The sequence below is a fragment of the Dreissena polymorpha genome, chromosome 9, assembly GCF_020536995.1.
Source record: "Dreissena polymorpha isolate Duluth1 chromosome 9, UMN_Dpol_1.0, whole genome shotgun sequence".
In the NCBI taxonomy this organism is placed as follows: domain Eukaryota; kingdom Metazoa; phylum Mollusca; class Bivalvia; order Myida; family Dreissenidae; genus Dreissena; species Dreissena polymorpha.
Window position 1 is genome coordinate 63693969 of NC_068363.1, and position 27233 is coordinate 63721201.

Here is a 27233-nt window from a genome sequence, read left to right on the forward strand (position 1 = left end):
TCGCGCTTCGCGCTCTATATGTGGTAGGGATAGTACTTAGGGCCTATGGTAGACAACCATAAAAATACATGGATAATAGATGTGTTGTTTGTATTTATTTTTTAATATAAAAACACGTGTATTTTTTATAAGATATTTAAGTGATGTAAGAAATTTTAATTAACGTTGTCACCGCGCGGCATCCATTAATTTTAATAAAAATGTCCAATTGTAGTAAAATGGATTTTAAATTGTCTACATAAAATAAAGCTTTATTATATTTATAAACCTGACTGAAAAAAATTGTCAGCCGCCAAACTGTTCCGTTCGTGTCGGAACCCGGGATTGAACCGGGGGCCTTTAGATGATTGTTGCGTAAACAACTTCAGTCTAACGCTCTCCCAACTGAGCTATTCCGGCTGACATCAATTACGTACTGCTATTTGGTAAAGTTGTATATAGCGATCGTTATTATATGTCTATTAATAAACTAATACATTGTACGTTTTCGTACCACTACGCCTTCCAATAAACTTGCTTGCGCGATAGGTCGTCAAATATCGTACTTCATTGATTCTCCACTAAATAAGCAAATTAGAAAAAACACAAAATAAATATAGTTTGATTATGTTTTGTTTTAATACAAAACCAGAAAGTTTCGCGTATTTGCCCAGTCCCTGTGATTTTTCCCCTGTGATCAGTTGTGGATCAGTTATTAATTAAAACAATTAGCTTTGCATTATTGGCAATAAATGTTGTAATAAATGTCATAGGCACAAATGCAGTACTTATTTACACTAATTTGCACAAAATATCACCACTATGCAAGATATTCTTAAAACAAAAATATATACATTGATCCGTAAAATAACTTCTCCCATAAGCGAAACAAAAATGCATTACATACTAGTCGCCGCTCTCCAGAGCGACGCCAATAAAACATACTTTATCAGTCTTAGTGTATTAGTTTGTTTTTGGTAGATCGCCGTGTTTAATGCCGCCATTATATTAATGGTACAGTTGTGTTTAAGTCAGCTCTATTCGGCCAGTTTACCAACTCACACGTTCCTGGGTTAGCTGTTTTGCAAGTGTTAGGTGCACGCTCTTATGCCAGTAACTGACAACTGCCCTGCTCGAATCAGAGGTGGGGGAAGAATGGCCATAGAGATGATTTCATATATGAGTCTGTTCTGAGAAAACTGGGCATAATTCATGTGCGTACAGTGTCGCCCCAGATTAGCCTGTGCAGTCCGCACAGGCTAATCAGGGACGACACTTTCCTCTGTTATGGTATTTTTCGTTGAAAGCAAGTCTCTTCTACACGAAAATCCAGTTAAGGCGGAAAGTGTCGTCCCTGACTAGCCTGTGCGGGCTACACAGGCTTATCTGGGACGACACTTAACGCACATGCATTTAGCCCAATTTTCTCAGAACGCGACTCATATTTTATGATATATGACATGATTTTGTGAAATATATTATTTCGCAATGTTTCTGCGGTTTGAAGGTTATTTTCCTTAGTGATATATATACATGTAAACATTTTGATTTTCAGTTTATCATACAATGTCTTTCTTCATGTGCATTTATTTCCAGACACATACTTTCATTATGTGTTTATTTTATAACTAGTTTTATGAAAATGATGAAACATATCATTGTTATTCAATTCTGATTTTCCAATGTTCACACCAGGTGGATATAATAAAAATCATAGTAATAAATTATGTGTTTTTGTTCTTTAATAAATCTATTTATATGCTTCTAGTGAACATTACACATTGAGCATCTCTTGATCAAAAGCAAACTAGTTTGTGTCAAAGCTAAAACGGCATTTCTTTTGCATAATTAGATAACCATAAAGAAAAAGCTGTATGCATGATTTTAGCGGACATTTTAAGGTCTTCAAAGTTTCGACATCGTTGTGTTAACGTTGGATACAATACGATGTGCTTAAAATGAAAACAGCAAAGGAAGTCCGATTTAAGGTAACCTCAATATCTGGGGCTTTTATATGCGGTCAAAGTCTTATCTCCAAAAAAACGATCAAGATTTGTGAAGACGGGATGAAAATGTTAATATGATAGCGAAAAAAAAAACGGCTCAAAATCATCATTACAAATGATACCACGGACCATAACCATATGGTTCCAGTTTCACTTATAATATGTAAAATAATTAATGTCCAGGCCACTAATGTGTGCATCAAGTGTGCAACAACCGCGAAAAGATTTTAATGGATCAAACACAGCATGTACCGATAGTTTGATAACAGGTAATATTTTAAGAAATCATTAGACAGAAAGGTAAGTTTACCCGGAAATTCTAAAAAAAAACAAACAGGCGTGCAGCCACGGGACTCAAGACAGGAGGTATCTACTTACAGTATTCCCGTCGGATTACGAAAGATTCCTAGTCTCAGAATGATACACTGCGTTCGTTGTTTTGAGTGTTGAAACGAATAACTCATCATACAAAGTGGTAAAACAAAGAATTAAATAAGATAACTAATGGCATGTGCATTCTGAGAATGAGACTAAGTTTTTAAAATCAAATGCGATTAAAAATTCACGTATTCTTTATATATTTACTTACACGTGCTGTCTTCATTCATCATGTAAGGAATCAATTAAGTAAAATGGAATTAAATAAAGTAAAGATAAAAAAACAAACCATCAATTAATGACTAGTACAATCTTGCTCACAATGATCCACGGTTTCATATAACGGAACACTCCGTGCAGATCATAAAAACTTCAAAATATCTGCTCGCCCTCACACGAGATCCCACGCGGACCATAAAACGTTACTATTAATTCAAGCAAGAGTTTACGCAAGCACGCAAAAATAATGAAAAGAATGGTTAAACCCCCCCGGGGGGGGGGCCGAAAATATGGGGTGTGTTTTTCGACTAAAATTATAGAAATGGGTATGGTTTTGAGCATGGTTTTGGGCATGATAAATTTCATTCTTGTATGTAAATGGGTATCAAAAATATATGAAATTTACAAATAAAAATTCAATAAGTATACTGTATTGATATGATAGACGTTACAATTTTAGTATGAAATGTGTCCACTTTATCAAATTCTAGTATTGAAATGTGTCCAGTTTATCGAAAATCTTGTATAGAAATGGGTCCATTTTCTCAATGTTATCGTATACAAATGGGTCTGCTTTTTCTTTCAAAAATCTTGTATCAAAATGGGTCTACTTTATCAGAGTTCCGGTACAAAAATGGGTCACATTTCGGAAGTTTCAGTGCGACACCCCTACCCCCCCCCCCCCCCCCGGGTGTTAAAACGCTCTTAAGGTACAAGGTTATCTGATGAAGGAAAACTGCAAGCTTGTTTCTATTGAAAAAAGGCCATAAGTTAGACCAGTTGTCATAGATTTTCAAATTTTCAATAGGTTTGGAACATTTAGTTGTTTTGTGTATGTGTGTCAATATATATTTTTTACGGCAGGAAAATATATCATGGGGGTTAAAAAGTTGTTTTATACAGACAATGTCTATATTTGTCTCAGATCTGGTGTTACACATGGCGCATTCAATTGCAAGTTTTAAATATTTTGTGACAATATTATTCTGAATTATTCAAGTTGTAAACACGTAATCTATGTGACAACATTTATTGGAGGTAGTCGATTTTAAAACGTCGGTCATAACCTCGCTCTGCGAAAGTGCGCGCATTTGCTGTCTTGTAAATCTAAAAAAAGTTTATGTTGTAACGTGTGGTTTATGAACAGGTCAAAAATTGTTCGGGATCTTGTAAAAAGCAACCATAGCAAGCAGATAAGCGAGAAAACCATTGAACTCAAAGTATTTTAAAGCATACCATAGATCCAAAATCCTTCAGAATCAATGTCAGATTTCGATCAAAATCATGAACGGGTTTAGTGACCTCGAAAATGACAATGGTGTTCTAAGCTTGTCAGATGCCGAGACGGCAAATCTACCAGTTATTCCTTTTTGAAGGTAAATTTGCGAGCGGCGTGTCAGTATTAACTACCAGTAATGTGAGAGATTTTGGTCAATTGTTCGACGAGATTTCGATTACATGTTAGAGCCTACTAAAAAGCTGTCAAACATCAAAGTCCACCGGCATTGACCAAATCCACCCTTCATTACTCAAGGGAGGCATGCACGGACTGTGTTATATTATCATTAAACTATTTAATCCGTCGGTTCAAAGCGAGTCTGTTCTGGAAATATTGAGGAAAGTTCAAGTAATGCCCTTATTTTAAGAAAAAGGAAACACAAATATATGCTCCAACTAAACAGTAGTCCAAATAGCAAGATCGCGTAAACTTATCGAATCATTTGTACGAGATAAAATTATGAAACATTTTGAAGATACTAATTAATTTACTTTTCATCTACATGTGTATGCATTAAGGAAAAATGATCATGTGTCCTACAGATACCTGATGTTGTTGATATTTGTTCAGATGTACTTAACCAATGAGGCGATATTGGGTGTTTTTATTTAGTTTTTGCAAAAGCCTTTGATATGGTATCATACCAAAGACTTGCAGAATATTGAAGCCCATGCCATTCGCGGACTATAAGAGGCTTCGATAAAATCAGCAAAGTTCCAGTCAGATCATCGCGGCGTTAGTGTGATCTTCTAGGGCAGCGTCTCCTGTCATATTTGTTCGAAATTAATATGTACGACTTGCCAAATCCTCTAAAACATGACAAATTGGATGCACACGATACTGAGATCTTTCGGCAGGTGTTTTCTCAAAGTGACTGTGTCAATCATTAAACGATTAAGATCTACAATTCCCTCACAACGATCTAGATCTACTAAACATCTTGGCCGTAAAGTTGTTTTTAAACTTAAATGCAAGAAAATGTAAATAAATGCAACCACGCAAATGACATTCACGAATCAGTATTTTATATATGTGATAAACATGGAAAACACATAAGAAGAAGATTGAAGTTTACATAATGACCCTGAATATTAAGAAAGCCAACCGATCAATTGCAATAATACGAAAAACTTTGTTCAAATATTCAGGGGCCTTTTCACGCTTTGGTAAATTGACAAAAATGAAAAAAGTTGTTACATATTTTCAAATTTTCGTTTTAGTTATGATATTTGTGAGGAAACCGTAATACTGAACATTTACCATGCTCTAAAATAGCCTTTATATGCATCTTTTGACGATTAAAAAAACTGAAAATTATAAAGCGTTGCAACGCGAAACGATTCAATAATTTGGAGAGTTCTGTTGTTGTCGTTATTTTTTGTTAAACTACGAGGATCGCTTACATGAAGTATAAAATACATCTTACATTGTATATGGAAGGATGGCCGAGTGGTTTAATGTGCAGACTTTTTACTCCAGGACTCCAGAGGAAATGGTTTGAGTGCTGCTGAGGGTTACCTTTTTTTCCCTTTTTCAATTTTATTCTTGATTTTTTACTGGAGCTTTTTAGATGCAATGTTTGCATTTATCAATATAAAGCATTTTATGACAAACTTCAAAACATGCCCAAATCTGTGAAAAGGCCCCTTTAATTTTTTAAGGAATTTTGTTCCGCCAATATGTAAGATTATATGCACAACGAATACGCTTGCTTGATATTGAACTCCAACATACAAAAGGACATTCTCAACATTGAACATGTTCAGAGGCGTGCAACTAAACGCATACCGTATCCGAACTACCTTATTTATGAAGAAAGGTTCAAAGAGCTAGGTCTTCAATTGTTGGTTTATATATGAAAACGTGCAGATATGATACAACCATGCCATGTTATGAACATTCTACATTAAGTTAAATTTATGTTCTTTATGCAATTTAGAAATAACAGAATAAACAGATTCGGTCAAAATAGATTTCTAAATAGCACTGTGAATAATTTGCAGAGCATCGACTCCAGTTACGTCTGTGCAACAACAGAGAATTAATTTAAGAACAGCATAAATTCCTGCTGGATTTCAACGAACACAAAATATAACTTCCGGTAGAAACCAGTGTAATCTATTTCAGCTTTGGAAATGATGTGTGTAAATTATGGATATGGATTAAAATTTCGCCCCATTTAACTACTAGCCTAACCAACTGCTAACTCTTTCGAGGTTAATTCAATGTAAATCAAATCAAAGATCTATCAATAAATATAGATCTTTGAAATTTGAGGTCGTATTTCATTTTTGTTGTATTTAGTCGTAAAGTTGATATAGGTTACAATATACTAAATAATCGTTAAAGATAAGATAAGATTTATTTTGAGTCGGAAAGAGTGAAAACAACAAACATAAGCTCAGGCAGCTGGTACAGCCGACTATAAAACATGATGAATAAGAAATAACAAGTGTATACAAGCTGAAAGACTGGAAACAATTTGTACAACAATTAAAAGGCAAATATACATAAAAATATACAGCATGATATTACAACATATCAGATATGGTACTTTAAAAAGTTTAGATTTGTCTGCATTTAAAGTCAGATAATTTTTTAAGAGAAAGAATAAAATATCCACTAGACACAGCATTCAGAGCATACAAAACATATCAAGCATACAGAGCATACATAGCATGCAGAGCATACAAAGCGTACGGAGCATACAAAGCACTCAAAGTATACAAAGCATAAGGCACACAAAGTATACAAAGCATACAACGCAAACAAACACAAAACATGCCAAGCATACAGAATATACAAGGCATACCCAGCACACAAAATATACCAAGCAAACAAGGCATATAAAGTATATAGAGCACACAAAACATGCAAAGCACACAAAGTATACAAAGCAAAACAAGGCATATAAGTATATAAAGCACACAAAAACATGCATGCACACAAATAATACAAAGCATACAGAGCATGCGCAGCACACAAAGCAAACAAAGCTAAGAAAAATATTAACAGCATATAACATTGAAGTAAAAAATAACCCTCGTGAGGCACAAGTAAAACTTTGGAACTAAATCAAGTACACAAAGTAAAACTTCAGAACTAAATGATGTGATGCTCCCTTGCTGTGGAAATCCCATTAAATCTACAGCTTTTGCACATACAGATGTTTCCATTCCACGAACTAATAAAAGTTTTAAATTGCGAAAAAGTTGTACATTTTCTTAAGTTTTCCGGTAGGGAGTTGCACAGCGAGGGGGCAGCATATCTAAACGAATTTTTACCATAGATTGATGTGCGTACATGTGGTATCTGTAATATATTGGTGTATCTAAAATTTATGGTTGACTGTCTTTTAACAACTAAATCATTTAACAAAGGTGGAGAAATTTCATTTATGATTTTAAATGTTTCAATAGCCATTGATCTTTTATACGTCTTATTTGCAGGGACGGAAGGTCTACCCTATGTAAAAGATCACTATATGGAGTGCTATAGTCGTTGTATATAAAACGAATTGCCCTTTGCTGAAGTTTTTCCATCTTTTTAATATTAGTTTCTGAACAGAAATGCCAGGTCATTGGGCAAAAATTAAAATTTGATAAAACAAAAGTATGGAAAATTAAAAGTGTGTTTGCTACACTTATAATTTTCCAAACAAAAAAGTAAAAAGTTTCATGTACTCTCTTAAAAAATATCATAGTTTCCTCAAAGGCATGTTCTACACTTTAAACTATTGTTTTAGATTTATCTTTTGGAGATAAGGGTATGGCATGAAAAGGTGTTCATTACTAGATCCCTGAAATGCGAGACTATAGTGAAACATTGCACAGAAAAAGGTTACATTTCACTAAGATGCGGCCAGAATTTTTTTTTTGCAAAAAACAGTCGATTTTGATTTGTGTCAAGTTCTTTCTTGGTTTGTACATAAAATTGTATTTTTGATTGCATTAATCGATTCTACTTAGAATGGTCTTTAAAAAGGTGTGGTTATGGGGTCTCTTTGTGCAAAATGTTTTATTTATTTGTCGCTTTTGCAATGATTCATACAAGGAAACCTTTTAGTATATTATGACCTATAAGCCTTTTTGCGAAATTTTCCAAACACTATTATTGTGATATTTAGTTACTTTGATGTTCGTACCAACATTGTCATTGCAAAATGAAACTAACATATTGTTTGAGAAAATTCTTATCACAGCACGTATGTTTAATAAACAATTATTGAACTCTATTTTTTTTTAAATGTAGTTTGTATGCCCTGAGTTGATATTGTTCAGGAACATTCGCTTCTTTGAGCAACAATGCATATGTTTTCGGATAGCAATTTTGTTCGGATAAAAATGATTATGATGTAAATTATGTATATTCTCAATCACGTTTTGATATATTATTGAAAATTCAATATTGTTATATATTTCAGCATGTTGTAAGGCACATTAGAAAATGTGGACCGTCATATGGCTTTGGTGATGAGAGCAATCGGTTGGAGAATGCTAAGCACATAGTTGTTGTTGAGTACAGGTAGTGGAAACAGTTGAACATACTTACTGCCATTGTTCAATCAGGGATGTTGACATATAAAACGTTTGATCTTGTGCACACACAATTGAAACTGATTAATCAACTTGTCGGCATAAAATACCACTTGTGAAAGAAAAAGACGTTATTGTTTAAGTGACCTTTTCACAGATTTTGGCATGAACTGAAGTTTGTCATTAAATGCTTCATATTGATAAATGTAAGCATTGGATCTAAAAAGCTCCAGTAAAAAAACAAGAATAACATTAAAGAATGAAAAAAAGTAACCCTCAACTGGGCTCAAACCACTGACCCCTGGAGTAAAAGTCTAATGCCAGGGCTTTTTTCCTTCTTTGAGGCTGGCGGTAGACAGACATTTCACAATTTTGACACAGGCAATTCACAAATCTAACACGTCCACAATTTTTTTTTACAAAAACGGCTTTTTTTAATGTTAAAAACTGATTTTTTGTGCTAAAAATTGTAAAAAAACGGACATTTCACAATTTACGTTTCGTTTCACCGTTTTTAATTATGAATTTGTATATTATGTTTACAAATGTTTCAGTGTCATCGCTTGTTTTAATGGATTACAAACGTGAATTGATTAAAAATTTAAAAATGTGCGACCAATGAGTCAAGCGTGGCTGATCAACCTCACCATAAAACAAACAAAATGGCGCAGCGAAACTTGCGTTGCTTTGTTAATTAAAAAAAAAAAAACATCAAATAATCCCGATTTATTGCAATTTGCGATTACAATAAAGAAATAAACGATTTCTACAGTGTTTTTAGAATGCACTATTTAAACGGACATGGATTAAATTATAAGTCATTTGAAATGAAAAACTGAATCTTTTTGTTGCCAAAACTGCTCATAATATCATTATAATTATTGTCTTAACCCTAGTTATATCAATTTATTGCATAATATTTTATTTTTCCTGTGTTTTAATATCGTAGCCTGTATTGTTTTATTGCTTAAGTTTCTTACAGCATTTTTATTTATATCACACATTGTTATATTATTAATCCTTTAATTAATGCTGCATAAAAGTATCAATCGCTCTTATTTTTATCAATTGTATGTATATTTATATGTTTTGTACAACGCCATTGAATATAATTATATAAATCGGCGTTTCATCAAATTAGCAAGTTTCAAGTTTCAAATTTAGCTGAAAGCACATGATTCATGTATTGATAACCAAGAGCAAGACTTGTTATCTTATCTTATCCGTGTAAATATTTGTTAACTAAAGTAAACACTATTTACAAAAAATTCCATTTTTAGCTCATCTATTTTTTGAAAAAAAATTATGAGCTATTGTCATCACCTTGGCGTCGGCGTCTGCGTCGGCGTCCGGTTAAGTTTTGCGTTTAGGTCCACTTTTCTCAGAAAGTATCAATGCTATTGCATTCAAACTTGGTACACTTACTTACTATCATGAGGGGACTGGGCAGGCAAAGTAAGATAACTCTGGCGTGCATTTTGACTGAATTATGTGCCCTTTTTATACTTAGAAAATTGAAAATTTTGGTTAAGTTTTGTGTTTAGGTCCATTTTTTTCAGAAAGTATCAATGCTATTGCATTCAAACTTGGTACACTTACTTACTATCATGAGGGGACTGGGCAGGCAAAGTAAGATAACTCTGGCGTGCATTTTGACAGAATTATGTGCCCTTTTTATACTTAGAAAATTGAAAATTTTGGTTAAGTTTTGTGTTAAGGTCCATTTTATTCCTTAAGTATCAAAGCTATTGCTTTCATACTTGCAACACTTACTAACTACCGTAAGGGGACTGTGCAGGCAAAGTTATGTAACTCTGACTGGCATTTGGACGGAATTATGGGCCCTTTATACTTAGAAAATTGAAAGTTTGGTTAAGTTTTGTGTTTTGGTCCACTTTACCCCTAAAGTATCATAGATATTGCTTTCATACTTGGAACACTCGCAAACTATCATAAGGGTACAGTAAAAGGACAAGTTGCATAACTCTGGATGTCATTTTTACGGAATTATGGCCCTTTTTTGACTTAGTAACTTTGAATACATGGTTAAATTTTGTGTTTCGATCCACTTTACTTCTTAAGTATCAAGGCTATTGCTTTCAAACTTCAAATACTTTCATGCTATCATGAGGTTACTGTACCTGGCAAGTTGAATTTTACCTTGACCTTTGAATGACCTTGACTCTCAAGGTCAAATTATTAAATTTCTCTAAAATTGCCATAACTTCTTTATTTATGATAAGATTTGATTGATACTTTGACAAAACTACTCTTACCTGACATACCACAATAGACTCCACCCAAACCATCGCCCGTGCCCCCCCCCAACCCCTCCCCCTATTTTTTTTTTTTTTTTTTTTTTAAAGATCATCTCACAAATGACCACCACACCCTCACACTATACCCCCCCCCCACCCCCTCCCCAATTTTTTTTTTAAACGGTTAAAAAACAAAACTATTTATTTTGATTATTTTATGTTTGAAATATCGTCCAACCATCGCACCCAAGAATCCCCCCCCACCCCCCCCTCCCCCCACCCGCCCCTCCCCCCACCCGAATCCCCCCCCCCCCTATTTTTTTTTTTTTTTTTAAAGATCATCTCACAAATTACCACCACACCCTCACACTATACCCCCCACCTCATCCCCCCCCCCCAATTTTTTTTATGAAGCGGTTAACAAACACAAATATTTATTTTTATTATTTTATGTTTGAAATACCGTCCAACCATCGCACCCAAGAATCCCCCCCCCACCCCCACCCCACCCCCCACCCCCCAAATTTTTTTTCCTTTTTTTCGCATTTTTGGAAGAAAATGTAATAAATGTCCACACCCCCACACAATGCACCGCTCTTCACTCCACCCCTCCCTCCTATGTGATTGAAAATGAGAGTCCCTTCACCTTTAAAAAGAAAATAGATGAGCGGTCTGCACCCGCAAGGCGGTGCTCTTGTTTTTTTCACAATGCCTTGAGATTATAAGGTGATTTTTGGTGTGTGAGTATACCTTAATGGCCTACAGATCTTATCATACCATTATATTATATAAACATTTAATATAATTTTTGTATTCTTAATATGCAGACTTATTTAAATGAATACATTGCTGTAGAATGCTTTTTGTCGTTTCCAGTTCCCCGAATATAGCCAAACCTTTTCACATGGGCCATCTGCGGTCAACAATATTGGGAAACTTCCTGGCAACCCTGTATGAGCGACTTGGTTGGAATGTCATACGTCTCAACTACCTTGGGGACTGGGGCACACAGTTTGGTAGTCATTTATTTATTTTTTTTACATGAATTTAATGGCACTTTAGCTCAATTTTGATTGTATATCAAATTATATCTCAAATTATTTTACTCACAACCGTACACAGAACAACATAGTTACGAAAGTGGTCGTCTACAAAAGTTGTAAAAATTGTGTTCCAGGGGTCAAAACTGGCAACGCCCCAGGGATCACGTCATTTATGTTAACTTTTATAGTAAAAAAATTAACCTTTTTTTTCTCTGGAAATACAAGTCTTGTATTTGGTATGAAACATCACATCGAGGTTCTGTCCAAGTTTGTTCAAATCATGTTTGTTAAGACTTATATGTATTGTAAATAACTTACACAATCTTCTCTGAAACGGTACTGGTCAGTAACTCAATATTGGGTGTGTATCATCGTTTGGTGCTTCTTGTTTTTAGCTCGGCTGTTTTCAGAGAAAACCCGAGGTATTGTCATAGCCAGCTCGTCGTGTTATGTCCCAAACCTTAACATTTTGTTAACCTTTTGAATATTGGCTCTTAAATCAAAGTGCTTCCACCTATAACTTTGAAACTTCATATATGTAGATGCACCTCGATGAGTTCTACACATTACACCCATTTTTGGGTCACTAGGTCAGAGGTCAAGGTCAATGTGACCTCTTATATAAAACTGTAACATAGGCTCTTAAATCAAAGTTCTTCCACCTACAACTTTGAAACTTCATATGTAGTTGCAACTTGATGAGTTCTACATGCAAACCCATTTTTGGGTCACTAGGTCAAAGGTCAAGGTCACTGTGACCTCTAATATAAAACTTTAACATAGGCTCTAAAATCAAAGTACTTCCACTTACAACTTTGGCACTTCATATGTAGATGCACCTTGATGAGTTCTACACGCCACACCCAGTTTTGGGTCACTAGGTCAAAGGTCAAGGTCACTGATACCTCTTATAAAACTTTAACAAAGGCTCTAAAATCAACGTGCTTCCACCTACAACTTTGAAACTTCATATGAAGATGCACCTTGTTGAGTTCTACATGCCACACCCATTTTTGGGTCACTAGGTCAAAGGTGAAGGTCTAACTGCACCTGCAGCCGAGCTTTGGCACCCGTTATGCGGTGCTGTTGTTTCAAATCATGCCTCCAGGTCTACAATATGCCCTGTCTGTGGCTGTGTTGTTGCAATGATTTAAATTGAATATGGGCCGTGCTCTGGGAAAAGGGGGTTTAAAACATGTGCGTTTTCACAGATTAGCCTGCACAGTCCACACAGGCTTATCAGGGACAACACTTTCCGCTTTAATGATATTTTTCGTTTAAGGAAAGTTTTTTCTAAGCAAAAATCCAGTTTAGGGGGAATGTGTCTTCCCTGATTTGCCTGTGTGGACTGCACAGGTTAATCTGGGATGACACTGTACGCACATGCGTTAAACCACCTTTTCACAGAGTGTGGCCCATATTCAATATAGTACTGTATATGAAAAATTATTGGGGTCTTCTTCTAAAAAATTTCCAAGCATACTCTTTGTGTTTAAAACTGGCCATGTCCCATTATTTGGGTGCGCTATCTAACTCCATATTGCCTCTTTTATTGTATACTATATAGTGGCAGAGCCGTTGTAAATATAAACTTGTATTTATGATCGTGGGAGCTATTTCTGCCAACTTATTCATGTTGTGTTTAATAGATTGTTACATTCCTAGCTATATTTTTAGCAGCTGTATGCTGTGTTTTCCTGCAGGTGTACTGGCAGTGGCGTTTAAAAAGTATGGGGATGAGGAGAAATTGAAAGAAAATCCTCTGCAGCATTTATTTGATGTAAGAACTTTTTAAACAGTAGGCATTGGCCTGGTTTTGCAACTCAGAGGCAAAGTGAAAATGGCTATGTGCAAACAGCATAAAACCAGAACAGCCTGCGAGTAACTTGCTGTCTGTTCAGGTTTTATGCTGTTTGCTGCTCATCAGTATCTAAGTGTTGGAAATGAAGCCTCTAAAACTTGAATCTAGTAAGAAAGGTCTTTAATTAAATTTAACTTCCTTAAGGACTACACATACGTCAAAATACATTTCAAAGTGGGTATGGGTTAATGATATATGTGTATAGACTTAAAAAAGGTAGGCCTTTTTTATGTTACTATTTTTATTATCAAGACATTGATCATTGAAACAAATGTGGAGTTCTAATGGCTAGGAAGTAATCCATGAGGGCAACTACCAGGTTTGTTTAACAGCCACACATACAAAAATATAAGATCACTCTTTTGCTTATTGTCAGATAAATAATGAAAACTAGAAATTTTTTTTGGTTCTAACTTGATTTAATGCAAAAATGTTAAATGGTAATAAGAACAATATTTAATTAATGTCAAATGTGTACAGCCATTTGGTTCTTTGTTTATTCTGCGTTGTTGATAGTATAATGTTAGTAATATGATGAATTCATAATGGCATTGTTTCTTGGTTGAAGACCGCTGTATAAGCCCGAGGCCATTGGCTATTACAACAGTCTGGAGTTGAATTAATAAGGCCAAAATTAATTGACTAGTATTTTATTAATTGAGTTTATAATATTATGCAGCAGGTTCAGTAAAATAGAGCAGTAAATAAATTTTTAGATGTAAATATATTAATATTCTTCCTTGCAACAGTTTGCAGCTTAATATTCATGTAACTAGATGCATATGGTCGTACAATTCTTTGAAAGTGGACAACATGCAAAGACTACCTAATAATTGCTGAATGAAATATAAAAATAGAGGAAAAACTTATTCTTACTTGTCTCATTTTTTGCTTTCATTAATATTCATGGTAATATTTTCTTACATTTTTGTAATTTTGAAGATGTCTTGGCAAGTTTTCAGATTAAATGCTCAGCAAACATGCAGATTTCTTTTCCATTCTGGTTTGCATCAAATTGAATGTTGACTTGTTCACAGATTTGTGTATGTTTTTAAAGTTTTCATTTTAAGCTTTAAATTGATAAATGTAAAAAGCGGAACTAAAATGCTCCAGTACAAAACAAGAAAAAAATAATTTAGAGAGAAAAAAAAGTTATCCATACGTGGGCACGAACTACTTACCCTTTGAGTAAAAGTCTACCGCTTAAACCGATGGGCCATTTATGCTGGTACACATCTTATTGAATTTTTTACTTTATATACGAAATCCAGGTAGTGTTACAAAATATTACAATAACAACAGAACTCTCCAAATTATTCTATCGTTTCATATTTGTAACGCTTTATAATTTTCAGGTATTTAAATCGTCAAATGATGCATATAATGGATTTTTTTAGAGCATGGTAAATGTTCAGTATTATTGTTTCCTCGCAAAAAGCATAACTACACCAAAACTTGCAAATCTGAAACCATTTTTTCCAATGTTGTCAATATACCAAAGTGTGAACAGGTCCCTTTAATCCAAATGTTACACTAATTTCAACAAATGCATTTAAGCAAAAACATGAACAGACGCTTTATTGAAGAATATTTCATGGGAAGTACGTCCGATGTCATTCTGTATTACACGTTATCAGGGCCGTTATTGTCAGGATTTCAAAAGGCCTATGCACCATTCAGTAGACTATCACAAATTTATTGAAACTTTAGTTTGTGTTGTGATGACTGTAAAATTTTTACTAAAACATCAAAGGTAAAACCTATGGAGTGTTTTCAAAATGGCATAAAAATGTCTTCTTGCATTTGCCAAGCTTAGCATGGGTTTTCATTCGTCAAACCTTGTATTGGCCAAGGAAACATTGAAAACTAATTGGTCTTATCTCATATTGGCGGCGTTTTTCTGTATTGGCTATATTTTTTTCCATATTAGACAAGCTTTTAAATTTAGATTGATTGCAGAGGGTTACGCTGTATTGGGCGAGCAGAGGATGGAGATAATGTTCAATGTTAATTAATTAGTGGTTTTACTATGGAAATTTTGCTCTTTATTAAGAAGTAAATTCCGTGGGTATCGTGTAGAATTATTTTGTTTTGTTTCCAACAATTTATTGTTAGATTAAAAAACGATTTAGAAACCAATTTGTTTGGCAACCTGTTCTTTAAATTATTTTTATGTCGGCCACTACTATAGTGGGGGACATAATTTTTTTGCCCCGTCTGTTGGTTTGTTTGCGTCAAACTTTAAAATTTGCCATAACTTTTGCAATATTGAACATAGCAAATTCATATTTGGCATGCATGTGTATCTCATGGAGCTGCACATTTTGAGTGGTGAAAGGTCAAGGTCATCCTTCAAAGTCAAAGGTCAAATATACAAACTCATTTAATGTACACTTTTGCAATATTGAAGATAGCAACTTGATATTTGGCATGCATGTGTATCTCATGAAGCTGCTCATTTTGAGTGGTGAAAGGTCATGGTCATCCTTCAAGGTCAAATGTCAAATATATGGGCACACATATATGTGTTTTTCACAAACACATCTTGTTTTGCTAAGAACTTTATAAAATATTGCTTCCTTGAAAAACAATTTCTGAAATAGTACCAACCCTTAAGAAATAGTATAAGCCAGTAGCTGTGCTGGTATTGGCAGCGTTAACATATGGGACGTACTTTGTGAAAAGACGGTTTAATGCATGTGCGTAAAGTTGCAGTCCACACAGGCTAATCAGGGACACAACTTTCTGGTTTTATGATATTTTTGTTGAAAGAAAGTCTCTTCTTAGCAAAAATCTTGTTAAGGCTGAAATTGTCATCCCTGATTAGCCTGTGTGGACTGCACAGGTTTATCTGAGACAACACTTTACATACATGCATTAAACCCCGTTTTCACTGAGCTAGGCACTTATTAATGGTCATGTTTTATGGAGACAGTCATAAATCTTATGTATGGCTGCAGAAGTAAAAGCAGACAAATGTTGATTTGAGCTAATTGTCATAAAGAAATGTTGATTTTAGCCAATTGTCATAAAGAAATGTTGATTTGAGCTAAATGTCATAAAGAAATGTTGATTTGAGCCAATTGTCATAAAGAAATGTTGATTTGAGCCAATTGTCATAAAGAAATGTTGATTTGAGCCAATTGTCATAAACAAATGTTGATTTGAGCCAATTGTCATAAAGAAATGTTGATTTGAGCCAATTGTCATAAAGAAATGTTGATTTGAGCCAATTGTCATAAAGAAATGTTGATTTGAGCCAATTGTCATAAGGACAATGAGCCTCACTCTGGGAAAACAGAGTCAAATGCCTGAGCGTAAAGTGTTGTCCCAGATTTGTTTGTGCATTCGGCACAGGCTTATCAGGGACAACACTTTGTGTCTAAACTGAATTGTTTCATATGAAAAATACCATACAAGCAGAAAGTGGCATCTATTATAAGCCCGTGCAGACTGCACTGGCTAATCTGGAATGACACTTCAGCGATTTTCCTTGTCCAATTGGGAAAAGTACCCGTACCGATCCAATTGGGAAAAATCGAGTCGTGAAAACATCAAAATTGGGAAAAATCGAGTTGTGAAAACCTCAAATTGGGAAATTGGTGTATTTGATTTTTTGCTCCCAAATACTTTAAAATTGATAACCAAGTGTTTTCAAGCTGTCAATATTATATATAAACCTAGGTTCAAGCTATAGAGCTGCAAAGGGAAACTAACTAAATGTTGCTTAAAAACCTTTTTTTTACCTTTAATTGGGAATTTAAGGACAGCAATTGGGAAATTTGTATTTTTTTCGTAATTGGGAAAGTGCCATTTACCGGTACTTTATAAAGAAGGAGGAAAATCGCTGTCACTTAACGCTCATGCATTGAGCATTTATTGCATTGAACGGTTCAGAAGAAAATTTGATTTTATAGAAAGATTGAAGTCACTGAATTATCCTTGATATGCTACTGTAAACACATTGTACTATGTGGAATGAGACATCAATCTTAGACAAAACTATGTTATTACACAATGCTTTCTATGCACTTTTATTTGTTGTATTAATAAATTTATTATGACTTTCTATTTGCCTGATTGAAATTTATAAAATAACAACATTTACGTGCATCAACAATATAAAATACACAGTGTTTTGTTTCAAAAATATACAAAAGATGTCCAGTCTAATGTTGATGTGTGTTTTGTCTAACTTCACATAATACATTGGCAGCAGTGTTTTTTATGTATGGACTTCATTTCAGATTTATGTGAATATAAACAAGGAGAAGTCATTAGGAAATAAGGAGATTGACAAAGCTGCCTTGGAAATGTTTAAAAGAATGGAAAGTGGTAAGTTCAGAAAACGTTCCCTGACAATCAAATTACTGGATGTTCTCTACAGGACCTTTATATTTATTTTGGTCGTGCTCTGTGAAAAGGGGGTTTAATGCATGTGCGTACATTTTTGTCCCAGATTAGTCTGTGTAGTTTGCACAGGCTAATCAGGGATGGCCATTTATGCTTTTATCATATTTTTTGTTTAAAGAAAGTCTCTTCTTAGCAAAAATCCAGTTTAAGCGAAAAGTGTCGTCCCTTCTAGCCTTTGCGGACTGCACAGGCTAATCTGGGACAACACTTTATGTCACAGAGCACGGCCCATTTATATCTCAATATTGATGATTGTCAGAAGACATAAGTGAAACAGATTCTTTGTTTTTATAGGTGATCCTGAGGCATTATCAATGTGGCAGAGGCTAAAGGATATAAGTCTTCAGGAGTATGACAAAATGTATGAGGTAAGTGATTTTGGCTGAACCCAGCATTTCTGGAGGTTATCTAGATAGGCTTCATTTGCCTTTTAACTGATTTCTTAGTGCCTTTGAATGGCAAGTTATTTGTTGCAGCTTACATTTTAAATTAAGCTGACACTTCTTGAATCTGTCAAGTTGTTGTTGCTTGTCCAAATTTACTATATGATTTACCTTACTTAATCTGCAGACATAATTTAGACTTAAACATTTTACATCTTCAAATAGAGTTTTAACATGGAATTATGAAGTTGCAGTAGCATTTACATCTTTGCAGTACTTTGGAAGAGTGCAACCGTGATGACTGTCAAAGTGTGACTAAAGATTATTACATTGACAATACTTACAACTTTGTTTAGGAGAAATAGTGTAACTGTAGATGAAACAAGGTAAATCTGAAGAAAATTTAGACAGTAACAAATTTTAATTTTGACAACAATGCCAAGTGAACATAAATAAAATGTAAATGTGACAGAGTTAAGCTTGTTTCTTATCTAGAGACTGGGGGTCAAGTTCACAGAGCAACATTCCGAGTCCATGTATAAAGATGCTGGAGTGTCCGTCATAGACAGACTGAAGAAAGAGGGGCTGTTCAAAAAGGATGAGTGAGTGTTACTCATGGGTTATGGGTTGGTATGAGCGGCTATCTGGTAAAATGTGGCTTAATGCATTTGCGAAAATTGTTGTCCTTGAAAATCCGCTGCAGTCAACATAGGATAATCAGAGCTAACCCTTTTTGTTTTATATGGTATTGTTTGTTTAAAAGAATTCTTTTCTTAGCAAAACTTCAGTTTAGACAGAATGTTTCGTCCCTGATTGATCTGGGATGACACTTTATATGCATTCATTAACCCTTTCAGTGCTGGAACCGAATTTTGAAGGCCTTTGCAAACAGTTTGGATCCAGATGAGACGCCACAGAACGTGGCGTCTCATCAGGATCCAAACTGTTTGCTATTCTGATAGTATTCTTTGAAAAAAATGAAGAAAATGCTAATTTTAGAAATTCAGCAGACGACATTTTAGCAGACGACAAATTTCCCAGCATGCAAACGGTTAAGCTCTTTTTCCCATAGCATGGCTCATACACTATTATATTGTTTGAACATTTGCAGAAATTATTATCTTTCTTGTACTTTATTATTTGGTATTGATCCAATGCCAGAGATATTGTCTGCTTCTTTTTTGAAAAAAAACACCTCCAAACTTTGCTCTTTGATCTGGATCTTTGATTTATTTTGTACTTTGATAACAGAAATAATGGTGCAATTGCATAATTAAATTTTCTTTGATGCCTTTTGTGCTGATTTTGCCCCCTGGGTACGAATGGAGGGAGTAGCTGACCATCAATAGGTCAGTTGCCTGGGTTGGTTGGTTGGCCCTCAAATGATTGATTTCTGCTCTATGAGACACTTTGACCTTCAGCCATGCATATTGTATAATGGTTACACAGGAGACATGCATAATTGTTAGTTGTTGTGTTGCTGGTATGTTGTACATGATGATGTAGAAGTTCAAATCTACTCTTATATTCTCTGACAGGATGCTAATAATGTTCAATGTCATATACTTTAAGTTAAAGGAATTTATGTTGTAAAAGTAACTGGCCATTAAGTTGTAATTTGTATAAACATCATGTTACATGTGTTCAATAAAAACGCATACAGGGTTTGATCATAACCAATTAGCCACCAGTTCTCCCTTTATTTCCAGCATGGGTAAAGGGTATGTTGAGTTCAAAACTGGAGCCAAAACCATTCCAGTTGTGGTGCTGAAAAGTGATGGAACCTCTCTCTATATTACAAGGTACATCATTGTATCTATGATGTGTTACCAAATACGTCATGATTCACTGGTGTTGGGTTTTGCAAAATGCGAAACAAAAACAACAACATAGCAAACACAATTAAATATATTTAACCTGAGAATAATTGTCAAAGAGATGTTAAAAATTTAAGTTTTTTTATAGAATACATGTAATACAGTCTGAACTAAAAACAATAGCATATGCTCCAATAACTTGATGTAAAAATTTAATAACCCATTTATGCCTAGTGGACTCTCCCATCCTTCTAAATTGGATCAATTTATTTCTAAAATTAGGGATGTCTAGTATATTTATTTCTATATTTTGAATATTTCTTACAAAAATTCCTTTAAGCAAACAGCGTAGACCCAGATGAGACGCCACATTATGTGGCGTCTCATCTGGGTCTACGCTGTTTGCCAAGGCCTTTTTTTCTAGACGCTAGGCATAAATGGATTAATGATTTTGTCTTCTTACTGTTCAAGTGGAAGTCTTCAACTAAAGCTTGAATGTGAATACATTCTATTTAAGAGAGATTGCTGCCCTAATGGACAGGTTTGAGAGATACCGCTTTGAGAAAATACACTATGTGGTATGATTTTTCCATTCTTTAAGAATTATGTTTTCATCATTTTATTCTAGACACCTTAGTTTGAATATCAGGGGTGAAATTAGTAAAGTAAAGGTGTGTTTATAGTCTGATTTCAATATAGATCTTCAATTGACTTCACATTTACCCCCTGATCTCTTATGTTAACATTCGGCGCAGTATGCAGCCACAGCACATTGGCTTATTTCCCTCACAGGTACCCATTTATACACCTGGGTAGAGAGGAGCAAATGTAGGATAAATTTCTTGCTAAGGAAAATTCTAGTGGTCAGGGCGTGATTCTAACCAGGGACCTCTTGATATCTTAGCCAGCGTCCTACCATTAGACCACTGCTCCCAAATTATCCTGTTTTGTTAATTACAAATGTCTTTTGTGACAACAAGGTGTCAATTTTATCCCTAAAACTTTTTTTGCTTAATCTATCTGTATATTTTAAGCTCACCTGAGCACAAGGTTCTCATGGTGAGCTTTTGTGATCGCCTTTTGTCTTTATTATGTTGTGCGTCGTGTGGCCTCAACATTTGCCCTGTTAACACTATAGAGGCCGGATTTATTGTCCGATCTTCATGAAATTTAGTCAGAAAATTTGTCTGAATGATATCTTTGATAAGTTTGAAAATGGTTCCGGTAAGTTGAAAAACATAGCGGCATTTTTCCTTGTATGGCTATAGTAAAACCTTGTTAACATGCTAGAAGTCTTATTAATTTTCACATCGTCATGAAACTTGGTCAGAAGATTAATTCTGATTATATATTGGAGGAGTTTGAAAATGGTTTTGATCTGTTGAAAAACTTGGCCACTAGGGGGCAGGGCATTTTTCCTTATATGGCCATAGTAAAACCTTGTTTACACTAGAAGTCACTTTTATGGTCCAATCTTTATGAAACATGGTCAGAACATTTGTTATAATAATAGCTCGGCTTAGTTAAAAAATGGTAATGGTTCGCCATGGGGCGGCGCATTTTTTCTTATATGGCTAAAGTAAAACCTTGTTAGCACTCTAAAAGTCACATTTTTGTCCAATCTTCATGACACTTAATCAAAACATTTGTTTATTGATACTTGGGCTGAGTTTGAAAATGATTCCCGTCTGTTGAAAAACATGGCAACCAGTGGGCAGGGCATTTTTCCTTATATGGCTTCAGTTAAACCTTGTTAACTCTCTAGAAGTCTCATATTTGGTCCAATCTTTACGAAACTTGGTCAAAACATTTGTTCTAATGATAACTTAGCTGAGTTGGAAAATAGTTAGGGCCGAAAAACATGACCGCGCAGGGGGAGGGCATTTTTCCTTTTATGGCAATAATAAAATCGTATTAACTCTCCAGAATTCACATTTTTAGTCCAATCTTTATTAAACTTGGTCACAACATTTGTTTTAATGATATCTGGGCTGAGGTCAAGCATTGTTCCTGTTGGTTGAAAAACATGGCTGCCAGGGGGCAGGGCATTTTTCCTTGTATGGCTATAGTAAAACCTTGTTAACTCTTTCTTTTTTGTTGTGTCGTATTGCAAATCATTATTGTCACAATTTATATTGTATATGTACTTGTTTGCAATTGGAAAAAAAATGTGTTGGAAAAAATAAATAAAATAATAATCTTAAGTTGATATTTTCGCCAAGTTTGAAAATAGTTTCAAAAACATCTTAAAAGTTGCTGAAACCAGTTCAGTTCCCGAAAGTCTTAGGTGAGGGACTGTTAGCCTCTGGCCTTCTTGTGAATTAAATTTTATCAAATACATGTACTTAAGATAATAATTATACCCACAAATAATGTCTTAATTGTTTAACTTTTTTGTGTGAATAATTCTTGTAGATATGTATACACAATAATGATTTAAACATTCTATGAATTAGTTGACAATCAAATTCTATACATGTGTGTGAAAATTCAATTGAATTGATAAATAAACACTTACCTTAAAGGGTCATTGTTTCTTGCCCAAAAGCTATTCATTAGACTCTTAGACCATTTGTTGCATATTTTTAATGAGTGCAGTCTTGGTTAACCTTATAAAATTAGGAACTGTTGCAATTGTCACCCTTGAACAGCAAACTTATATCAGATGCACTAGATTTCCTATTGAAACATTTGTTGTTCATAGGTGGAGAATGGCCAGCACCTGCATTTTGAGCACATGTATGGAGTCATTAACACACTGCCAGAATACAAGGATAGGTAGGGTTTTGTTATATTATGTGAAGTTTGTAAAATGGTTGTTATCTGAACAAAATCTGATTTCCTTGCGCTGGTTTTCAATTTCTCAATTCTGGAATAAAGTGCAGCCCTAGCCAAGAATGATAAGCACGTGTCTGTCCTTGCAATTAATTCAAGATTTGTTGTCAAGAATATGTTTATGGCATTTGAAATTTTTTAATGAACTGTGGAAAATTCATGTTTTCATTTTTGTTTCTCATGTTAATACGTTTGAGAAATATGGTATTACGTCAAGCATGGGGCCTTGTCACCATGACAAAAAATGACATAAAAACTGAAAAATAGTGTGCCTACTGAGCAATGCTTATGTACTGCTTTTCACTGCATACTTTTATACAGTTGGATGCCTTTGTGAAAGCCAGAGGAAATACAATTGAGCCGAACTCTGTGAAAAGGGGGTTTAATGCATGTTTGTAAAGTGCCATTCCAGATTAGCTTGTGCAGTACGCACAGGCTTATCAGGTACGACACTTTCCGCTGAAACTTGATTTTTGCTAAGAAGATACTTTATATAAACGAAAAATACCATAAAAGCGAAAAGTGTTGTTCCTGATTAGCCTGTGCTGACTACACAGGCTTATCTGGGACGACACTTTATGCACTTGAAGTTAACCCCCTTTTCACAGAGCACAGTCCAATTTATTTGGTTAAGGATGTTAAATTATTAAGCATTTATATATGTGCAAATTTTTTCTGTCCAGATTGAATGCAGACCTGCACGTTAAGTTTGGTCGTGTGGAAGGCATGAGCACTCGACAGGGGAACGTGGTGTTCCTCAAGGATATCTTGGATGAGGCCAGGAACAGAATGACCCAAACCCTCAAAACCAAATCTAGTACGTCTTAACCCTTTACCACTCAGATATACACTTTGAAGCCTTTTGTAGTCCCTTCGAAAATCTATTTACATTAAAGACCTAGATTCAGGTTTTTACAGAGTAATTGTCTCTCAAAATACTGGTAAAGGGGATTTCCCTAAAGAGTAATTGTCTCTCAGAATAACAGTAACAGGGATTTCCCTACGTAATAATTGTCACTCAGAATACTCGTAATAGGGATTTCCCTACGGAGTAATTGTCTCTCAGAATACTGGTAATAGGGATTTACCTACAGAGTATTTGTTTCTGTTGCATGTTGGGCTATTATTTTCATTTGAATAGAACTTCTCTTTTGTTTCTTTTCTGCTTATACCTCTTCTGAACTGTTGATCTATTTTTAGCTCATCTATTTTTTGAAAAAAAATATTAGCTCATCTATTTTTTTTAAAAAAAGTGTTGAGCTTTTGTCATCATTGTTCATCGGCGTCTGGTTAAGTTTTGCGTTTAGGTCCATTTTTCTCATAAAGTATCAATGCTGTTGCATTCTAACTTGGTACACTTACTTACTATCATGAGGGGACTGGACAGGCAAAGTTAGATAACTCTGGTGTGCATTTTGACAGAATTATGTGCCCTGTTTATACTTAGAAAATTTAAAATTTTGGTTAAGTTTTGTGTTTAGGTCCATTTTATTCCTTACGTATCAAAGCTATTGCTTTCATACTTGCAACACTTATTAACTATCATAAGGGGACTGTGCAGGCAAAGTTATGTAACTCTGACTGTCATTTGGACGGAATTATGGGCCCTTTATACTTAGAAAATTGAAAATTTGATTAAGTTTTGTGTTTTGGTCCACTTTACCCCTAAAGTATCATAGATATTGCTTTCATACTTGGAACACTTGCAAACTATCATAAGGGGACAGTAAAAGGACAAGTTGCATAACTCTGGTTGTCATTTTTACAGAATTATGGCCCTTTTTTTACTTAGTAACTTTGAATATATGGTTAAATTTTGTGTTTTGATCCACTTTACTTCTAAAGTATCAAGGCTATTGCTTTCAAACTTCAAATACTTTCATGCTACCATGAGGTTACTGTACCTGGCAAGTTGAATTTTACCTTGACCTTTGAATGACCTTGACTCTCAAGGTCAATTTATTAAATTTTGCTAAAATTGCCATAACTTCTTTATTTATGATTGGATTTGATTGATACTTTGACAAAACAACTCTTACCTGACATACCACAATAGACTCCACCCAAACCAATCCCCACGCCCTCCCTCCCCCCGAATCCCCCCCCCATTTTTTTTAAGATCATCTCACAAATGACCACCACACCCTCACGCTAACCCCCCCCCCCCCCCCCACCACTCCAAAATTATTTTTTTGAAACAGTTAAAAAGCACAAATATTTATTTTTATTAATTTATTTTTGATATACCGTCCAACCATGGCACCCAAGAACCCCCTCCCCCCACCCCGATTTTTTTTTTTTTTTTGCATTTTTGTTTGCATTTTTGGAAGAAAATGTAATAAATGACCACACCCCCACACTATACACCCCTCTTCACTCCATCCCTACCTCCTTTGTGATTGAAATTGAGAGTCCCTTCACCTTTAAAAAGAAAAATAGATGAGCTCTTGTTTAATCATTAACACTACCTGTTTTCTTTTAAAGTAATACGATTGTTTATACTTGCATTAAGGTTAAAAAGTAATGCTGTCTGAGTTTATAAGAAAAGAAGTGTAATTGTTGTTTTCCTTTTTATATATAACTGGAAAACATGACATCAGTATTTAAATGAAAAGATCTAAGCAGAGAATGTTTTATTACAGATTATTTCAGCACACTTATAAGTGAAAATCACTATTTTAAGATATTCTCGCCTAAATTTTAAATTGCTTATTTATGCTTGGTCAAAACATTGACCATTGTATTCTTGTATCGCCTCACAGCCACACGTGTTGGACCTGGTGAGATTGCTGGCACTGCAGAGGAACTTGGTCGCAGTGCAATATTTGCCCAAGACTTGAGCCAACAAAGGCTGAAACCTTACGCTTTTGATTGGGACCGAGTGCTGAATTTTAATCAGGATTCAGGAGTCTTTCTGCAGTATTGTCATTCACGGCTTTGCAGGTAGGCATAATTACAGTTTTTCTTAAGTCTGTACTTACAGTCACTTTTAACATATGTGGAAACAAATATGCAGCTCAACATTTTTTTTTAGTTCACAAAAATGAAGTGAGCTATTGTGGTCAGCCTATTAGCAGCCTCTGTCATTGTGCAGTATGTCGTGTATGTCGTCAGCTTTCAGCTTGTTAACTGAGGCGTTAGTGTTCATCCAATCTTAATGAAACTTGTGTTTATCTAGACAATAATGAGGCCAATTTTGAATATGTTCATGTGTGTTCAAAACCTAGGTCACAATGTTAAATAATGATTAGTAAAACCTTGTTACCAGTCTAGAAGCCACATTTACATTTCAATCTTGATGAAAGTTGGAAAGTATGTTTTTCTTGACGATATGTAGACCAAGTTTTAATCTGGGTAACGTGCAACCTTAAACTTGATCACCAAATCAAATCAAAGAAAAACTGTGTTACCTCTTTCAAAGCCTTACCGGTATTTATGGCATGGCTCAATCTTGATGAAATGTGTTGAAATGTTTATTTTGATACTTTTTAGGCTGGTCAGATGCGTAAAAAACTAGGTCACCATGTCAAAATCTTGATACCACTACAGAGGTCACATTTATCAGTGTATCTTGGCAATATCTAGGCCAAGTTTGAATCATGGTCATACATGTAAAAATCTAAAGTTACCAGGTGAATCATAGAAAATATTGATAACACTCTTTATTTTTTATGCTCAATAAATCTTGGTCAAAGTGATCATCATGACATTTTCTAGATTTAGTTCGTATCTGTGCCATGTACGTCCCAAAATCTAGGTCACAGGTCTAATCTTAGAAAAATCTTGTTACCACTCTAGAGGCCACATTTATGACTGAGTTATGATGAAACTAGGTCAGAATGTTTATCTTGACAATATCTTGGCAAGGTTTGAATCTATGTCACATGCATCTTGTCAGATCTTTACAAAAAATCTTAGTGATCATTGAGCAGAAATTATTACGAAAGCTTGATGAAATTTAGTCAAATCATTTATTTGACACTGTCCTGGCCAAGCTTGTATCTGGATGACATTTGTCCCAAAACTAGGTCACCAGATTAAATGTAAGAACTTGTTTCGAATCTAGAGACTACACTTACGACTCAGTCTTTATGAAATTAATATGTTTATCTTACAATATGAAGGCTATGTTTTAATCAGGGTCAGGTGGGGTAAAAACGAGATCACCATGTCAAGTCTTGAATAAATAGTTGTCTGTGAACTCAGTTGAGTGTTGAATGGTCTTGT

The 27233-nt window shown here is 34.8% G+C and overlaps 1 protein-coding gene across 1 annotated transcript in view; it reads left to right on the top strand.

The window, feature by feature from the left end:
- The first annotated feature begins 7961 nt into the window (after positions 1–7961).
- The window catches only part of LOC127846656 (probable arginine--tRNA ligase, mitochondrial), a 30674-nt gene continuing 11402 nt past the window's right edge, over positions 7962–27233 (top strand). Inside the window, exons 1-12 of the mRNA XM_052378090.1 lie at positions 7962–8065; positions 8285–8385; positions 11531–11670; positions 13401–13477; positions 17806–17893; positions 18266–18339; positions 18850–18956; positions 20064–20156; positions 20689–20749; positions 22876–22949; positions 23690–23823; positions 25769–25949. Coding sequence (XP_052234050.1) covers positions 8024–8065; positions 8285–8385; positions 11531–11670; positions 13401–13477; positions 17806–17893; positions 18266–18339; positions 18850–18956; positions 20064–20156; positions 20689–20749; positions 22876–22949; positions 23690–23823; positions 25769–25949 — 1172 coding nt within the window. The 5' untranslated portion in view covers positions 7962–8023. The remainder of the gene's footprint in view (positions 8066–8284; positions 8386–11530; positions 11671–13400; positions 13478–17805; positions 17894–18265; positions 18340–18849; positions 18957–20063; positions 20157–20688; positions 20750–22875; positions 22950–23689; positions 23824–25768; positions 25950–27233) is intronic.